General features: G+C 44.0%; 1 protein-coding gene across 1 annotated transcript; it reads right to left on the bottom strand.

The window, feature by feature from the left end:
• Positions 1-757: 757 nt before the first annotated feature.
• ADO (2-aminoethanethiol dioxygenase) lies at positions 758-6,195 on the bottom strand. Its single transcript, XM_027962172.2, has one exon. The coding sequence runs from the start codon at positions 5,840-5,842 to the stop codon at positions 5,030-5,032; it is 813 nt and encodes a 270-aa protein (XP_027817973.1). The 5' UTR covers positions 5,843-6,195; the 3' UTR covers positions 758-5,029.
• Positions 6,196-7,176: the final 981 nt, after the last annotated feature.

Here is a 7,176-nt window from a genome sequence, read left to right as displayed (position 1 = left end):
CCTTACACAAGTGTAACACATTGGAATGCCCACTGTCTAGATACATCATCTGAAAACTGCGTCGTCTGTTACTAAGACATGGCTGATAATAGATGGCTTGTATTTTAGAACAGCACACAGTGGCTGCTACTCAGGGAAACTTTTTTGGCCCTTGACAGCACAGCAGCACTAGAATTTGAAATCTGATTTGTGGGGATAAGTAACCCTTATTTCTTCCCTGTCCTTATTTCAAAGATTCACAATACCTCTCATAACTACTAAATGGAACTTTCTAAACTCCAGTGTCAGATCATTCTAAGTGACTGGTGTCATCCCATTAGATTCATTATTTCCTAGTTTGTTGGCATAGTATCATCCTTGCTTGGCCAATTTTGTTAAAGAAGTTTTGTATATATAACAATGCCATTTTGATAATGGTTTTTAATAATACTCTACTAAAACATCTTTAAAAAATAAACCTAAATGAAAATGAAATGTTAGTTGCTCAGTCTGATGGGACTCTTTGCCATTGCATAGACTGTAGCCTGCCAGGCTCCTGTCCATGGGATTCTCAAGGCAACAATACTGGAGTGGGGTGTCATTCCAGGGGACTTTTCTGACCCAGGGATCAAATCCAGGTCTCCCGCGTTGCAGGCAGATTCTTTATAACCTGAGCCACCAGGGAAGCCATAAATACATCTAAGTTCTATGTGATTTATAACTGTCTTGCCAAATTTTAATTTTAGAGCACCTTCAATCAAGACAAGGTAAACAATCATTTACAAAGCAACAGACCAAACTCTTTTTTTAATAAGATGAAAGACATTTTGATAGTTAAATTGATTACATAGTCACTTTTGCCTTGATGTAGGTTTGGTGACCTGGCATTTACCATACCATAAGGAATATACCTTGGTATTTTTTCAGAGCCAACTTTCTGGGTTTTACTCCTTGATTTCAACATGTTAGGTCAATCTTTAATCATATTTTACTCTGCTTGAAACATTCAGGATACTTTTCACAGGTGTCTCATTTTTTTTACTCTGCCCAAGAAATAAAGCATATAAAGCTAATACATCTGCTCTCTTTTAGTCAATATGCTTTATTAATATTATAGATGTTTCAGCTGTTACTGGGACTTCTTATTAAAAATAAATGTCCAGAGACTAATTCCTTAAAGATTATAATGCAGTTGAGATGGTTCAGTACACATTAAAAATAGGTATACTAATTTTAGGTTAGGTTTCCAACTATTTGTAAACCAGGCTATTTAATTTCAATATCCTAAATGCTAATGAAACTAAGGCAAATTGTTTGGTATATATTAAAAATGGTTGTAGTGATATTTTAACACTTCAATACAACTTTGGGGGTGGTGGTAGGAAGGAAAGGTCACTATCCCCTCCCCACAGGTGCCTACAATGCTGCCAATCCAAAGTAGTGAAACAAGTTTTACAGAAAAAGCAAAGAAAAGAAAATATTTAAGTCCAAAGATTCTTTCCTCCAAGAATGAAAGTTGTTTTTCTTTTCTGCACTAGCTTATTTTCCTTAGGTTAAATATAAAAGCAGTATTTTTGGTGCAGCAAATAGTATGGTTGCATGTTAGATAATTTCAGATGTGTTTTCAATCAGGCTGTGTCAAAGATTACACACAGGGAAATAAACTATTCAGTTTATATTATTACTTGGACTTTAGAATCTCCAGAAGACCCCCAGTTTTTTACTGCAACATAATCTTACCATACAGACTGTGAACCTTTTACAGTAATTCAAATACAGACATTATAGCAAGTAATATTTTCCTTCTCCATTTTGCAATAATCAAATAAGGTTACTTCTAAACAATTTCAAAATGCCTTTATTTTCCATAAGTACAGATTTTAATCTAGAAATGTAAATATCCCTGGATCAGAAGATTCATTATCTATATGGGGCTTAACAAATGATTTCCTTCTTTGACACTCATTGTACTGTAAGAATCAATGGTCAGCTTCTGTGTGTGATGGGAAGTTCTGAATTCAGAACAGGAGAGTTACAAGAGTAGCCCTGCCTTCAGGTTAGAGTTGAATAGTAATGGGCAGAGTCCTGAATTAAAGACACACTATTGCTTCTTCGGTGAGCAGAACTAGAGCACAAGATTCTACTATTTGGAATAGATCAGTGATGAGAATCCTCCTGAGATGCCTAGACTAATGCACCTACAAGGGGACAATGCAGAAGGAATAAAAGGTGTCAGTTTTGGGAAAAGGTAAAGGCTGTTAGTGTTGAAAGGTCAGATAACCCACTCCTGTTGACCAACACACATTACTTTAAAAAATGGTTCATCATTTTCACTGGTAAACAGCAGTTAGTGTAAATTCCATCCATGCAATTCAGACTTAATAAAAAAAAAAATCAATTCCCATAAAGTAGTAGGCAGATATATAATACTCTAAATTGATATAACCAGAGAATTAAAAAGCTTTAGAAGTATTAGACAAACTTTCATCAATGAGAGGCAGTTATTGCATTTGTTATTCAACAGAAAAGTTAAGTGATTAGTATCATTGTGCTCATTAGTCTTTGTAGGAGAAGACAACTTTTTTCCACAGTTGTTACCCATACATATTATAGGAATATAAGGAAGCACAACAGCAGCACATGATCATATCTAAGAGTTTATGCAGAAAGGTGCAAGGCTTTTCTGCATATTTTGTCTTTGTGTTGAGGACAGTCTTTCCTCAATGGCTCACTAAAACAAGTTAATTTTGTTTTCACCATTAATTTACTCAGAATCTATTAGTGAACCAAAGTTCCACTGTTCTTACTGAACTAAATTAGATATATATTGCTGTTTTGGCCTGTGATAATTTCAGTTACTCTTTTGAAAAGCACCTTGGTCTTTTCATTCAACTTGCTTATATGCGAAAAATTTTCATAATGAAGTCTGGAAAAACAATTCCTTCTTTATTACTGTCTTATTGCTAGAATGAGTCTGTAGGTTAGTTTAATGTACTCCAGGTTGTATTAAAACTTAAATATCACCCATCATCAACAATTGTTATAAGCTGGTCAACTTTTTGCTACAATGTAATTCAAAACAGGTAGGTATGTAATTGATAATACACATTCATCACTGTTATAAAAAAAAAAAAACCCTTGTCAACAATTTTAAAGGAAGTCATCATTTGCATATCTAGAACTTAATTTCAAACAAAACAGCATGAAGAAGTGCTTCAAACTCCCTGTAAGGTATAATAAATCACACCAGAATGGGACACTGTCATAAAACAACTTAGCAACCTGGAAGAAATGCATTATGCCTCTGTGAGGTTTTACAGCACAGTGGCATATCATATTGAGTACCATCTTTTTTGTTTTTTAAGAAAAATCATGAAGAATTTGCTTTTCCATTCTAAGTTTGGGAACAAACCTTCCTTCACTTTGGGCCTCTGTAACTCAGTGTGCAAAGAGGCAAAGGCTCATACTGCTTCCCTACAGGGTCATCACTTTTCACCAATAGCAAATCCCTCTTTATTACAGAATTATTATTATTACAGAACTCAATTACTACCTGGGTAAGTCAATCAAGAGGGCTTAGACAACAGCTGGGCAAATTTTAATGTGTTTATTTCTACAGTTTGTTTTTATTAAAAGTTTTGTGAAAAAAGGATTCCTATAAATAGTAAAAAGCGGGGAAACAGGAGTGTTCCTTGGCCTGAAGCAAACGGTGCCAATACATTTGTAAACAAGGTGAAGCTGCTCAGCCTATTAAAAGGACAAAGATAAAACTAGTCACAGATAGCACAACTGTTCAAGAGGTTCGGAGTGGGAAGTGTTTTGTCCCAAGTTTGGGTGTCCTAAAGTGGCTAGCAGTATAGTTAATTCTCAGTTCTCTAGCCCTGGTCATCTGTGCCTCTCTTCCTGCAGAAAACCCACCCCAGATGAAGCAAGCACTGAGGGGGGCTGTCCTAAGAACACTGCCACCAACCACACAGCTGGAACCACCAGCCCCTCAAACATCAGAGCTCCTAAGAGAATTTGAAACAGTCATCAACATTTTGCTCTACTTTTGCAGGAAAATACTGGAAGTAAATAGGGGCACATAGAATTCAACAGCTGGCTACCAGTGTTTTACATTCAGTTGTTTGGAAGCATACTGATTCAGCTCTGGTTAGAAAATGTAGAATTACTTTATTACTTCCTAAAGTACACTAAGACATAAAAGTCACTTCAGGATAATACAGTTTCTGCATTGAAGGTGAACCTGCAGTAAAAACATCTGCTCAACTCTGGATCTGGAGACTCAGTGGGGGAAGCCCTAAGTGATCATTTGTCACTGAGATACACAGGTGCTTGAATTGCTTAGTTTTTGCTGCCAGCGTAACCGAGATATGGTTACTGGGCAAGGGTAGGAAAGAAAAGAAATCTTGTCCTCTACATGCATAGTTAGTTTGTGTAATCCCTCAAATCTGAAAAGATGGACTTAATTTTCACAAAACTTAATTAGGCCGGACAGCTCACTTTAAATAGTAGCTCAACTTTTTAAACCTAGTTTTTACCAATGACTTGAACTAAAAACTATTCAAACCACTAGGTCATGCAAAGTCAATAAGTTAGAACTATAACAATAAGCAGTAAAAGGACATAAGGACACAAGTGGAAAACAAACCCTATTTACCCAGAGGAGGGCGGAGAAAACCACTTTGTATATTTTGAACAGGATGGGAACAGAGGAAAGAAAATTTTCATTATGGCTTTAAGATGGAAGCACTTCAGATAAGTCCCCTGCTCCCTCCCCCTCCCCCCACTCCAAACCCCAGTGGCAGTGACAGAGCCAGGAAACAACCTAGCTTCCCCGCCTACTCCGCCCCCAAAACCGTGCCCGGTGGTTGCAATCCAGTCGCCCGCGCTTCCCAAGACTCCCGAGGAAGCGGCTACTGCCCATTCCAGTAGATCCAACACCCAGGCCGGGGGAAGGAAGAAAGCCCTTGTGATGGGGTCGCGGCCAGCCAAGCCTAGATCTGAGTAGGGCAAGTGTTCGGCCCACCGCTTTAGGGCGCCGGCGGCTTCAAGGGAAGACCTTGGGACCTGGATAAGGCTCCCCCTCACACCAGAAGTCATCGGCCTGCGGGGTCTCCAGGAGCCACACTTCTCGGGGCAGGTCACAGGCCGAGCCGGAGGCCTCCTTGGCCCTGACAGGCTCCAGCACTCGGTAATAGTGGCAGTCCCGGCCGTCGTCGGGGTCGTAGGGCGGGGCCAGGATGTCCAAAAAGGCGGCGGGCCCGTCCACAGCGTCGATCTGGTGCAGGTTGTCCCGGTGTGGCGTGAGGAAGCACGGGCCGCTGGCCTCCGTGTACTCTGCCCTAGAGCGCAGCACGCCCGGCTGTACCGCGTCCCGCTCCCGGGGCTGCAGAGGCGGCTCGAACTGCTGCTCTGGTGGCGGGGCCCGCGGCCGCTGCCCGCTGCCCACCTCTAGCTTGTCCATGCAACTGATGCGCACGGTCCCATAGAGCACCTTGAGGATGCCGTGCATGCCCGGGTGGTCGTGCAGCGGGATGGAGGTGCCGCTCTTGAGCAGGAACACGCCGAGGCTGAAGCCGTCGGTCTCGCAGATGTGCATATAGGTGACGGGCGGCAGGTTGGGCCGCAGCGGCTGCAGCGTGGCCTTACGCGGAGAGATGTTCAGGTCCTCCGCGCGGACCTGGGTCAGCAGGCTCTTCAGCTTGCTCAGGTTCTCCGGGAAGCCTTGCGGTATCGGCGCCTCCGGGCCTGGCGCCTCGCCGAAGTCGGAAGAGCTGCGGCCGCCCCCGCTGCCCCGGAAGGTGAGGCACGCCTGGCGGGCGATCCGTTGGATCAGGGAGGCCATGTTGTCTCGGGGCATGCCCTGCAGTTCCTCTGCAGGCCGAGGCCGCCCCCCTCCGCCCCCAGCTTTCCTCCGCCCCTTGCGGTCGCCGGCGGCCGCCACGGCTGCCCGCAGCCCGGAGCGAGGCTAGAGGCCCCGCAACTACCGGTCAGTTGGGCGCGCGGCACTACAGCCGCCAAGCTCAGCAGCCACGCGCCGGCAACCGCCGGGCGCGCCTGCCTCGCGCCCCCTTTGAGCGCGCACGCGCACGGCCCACAACCCGCACTCACGCTCTGGGAGCAGGCACCGGCCGCGCGGACGGTGGCGGGCTTTGCCTTACACCAGCAGCTCCATTCATGCGGCCCGCACCTACGATGGTGATCAGGCGTTCCAGGCGCTCTGCAGAGCATGCTGGGACTTGTGGTCCGGTATTCCGCATGCGCTCTGAGAGAGCTCCCTTTGTCATCTGGAAAAGGGAAGGATTAGATTTGTGGGTCATAAATCGACCTGCATTATGGTTCCAAGGTTTTTGCTTCTTAGAAGAAAGGCGAATTGGGGCACAAGAGAAACAGCCAATAAACTACAACTCCCAGCATTCCTCGGCATGTTGGGGTGACGCACTTCCGTCGTCCGGCTTGTGGTGTAGTGCAGGCTACTGGCCGTCACCGGAACCGGGCAAGAGGGTCGTTAACCTTCTGGCGCCACTCCGGCCTAGTACGCCCTCCAAGGTCGTTTTCCTGTGGCCTTAGCCCTGGGAAGGAGGCTGTTGAGTTAACTTTACCTCTTTGTGGCCGCACAGGCAGCAGTGTCTGCTGGACTGCGCTTTCGTAATTTTCTGTTTCTGAGGAGATGAGAGGGTCACCATAGTTACTCCCCACAGCTGTCCTCAGCTGTTGTTTGGATCAGGGTCTGATGACGCTGCTCTTCTGCTTACAGAGCACAGTAGTTTTTTTTTTTTTTTTTTTGCTGGAGCTTCAGAGGACATTTGGTCACTGATTCTGTGTACTAACTGTTATCAAACCCGAGTTTGCATAAGAAACACCTGGTTAGGGGAGAAGGGGAGTTATTCTAAAAATACAGAGTTCTGGTCTTTGTCCGGAGATTGGTTCACGAGATGATTCTAAGGCATTCTATGAGAAACTGTTGTGAGAGAATCAGGCAAGCTCTTAATTTTAACCTTACCCCGAGTTTAAAGTCCTTTTGGATTTCCAAAGCTAAACATGGGTTTCTTATTCATTTTGTAATTGGAGTGGTTTAGTAAATTCTCCCTAATTAAAAAAGGCATGTAACCTATCTAATGTAACCTATCTACTGAGCACTCAGTATATGCCAGGCGTTGTGTTAGGAGCATTATGTAATGAATATACTGATCC

Source organism: Ovis aries, chromosome 25 (assembly GCF_016772045.2).
Source record: "Ovis aries strain OAR_USU_Benz2616 breed Rambouillet chromosome 25, ARS-UI_Ramb_v3.0, whole genome shotgun sequence".
NCBI classification, from domain to species: domain Eukaryota; kingdom Metazoa; phylum Chordata; class Mammalia; order Artiodactyla; family Bovidae; genus Ovis; species Ovis aries.
Note: the sequence above shows the minus strand (reverse complement) of the source record. Positions and strands in the feature narration are given on the sequence as shown.

What these genes read in the sequence shown, in the direction of transcription:
- ADO (XM_027962172.2), bottom strand. Translation starts at nt 5,842, where the DNA reads ATGCCCCGAGACAACATGGCCTCCCTGATCCAACGGATCGCCCGCCAG.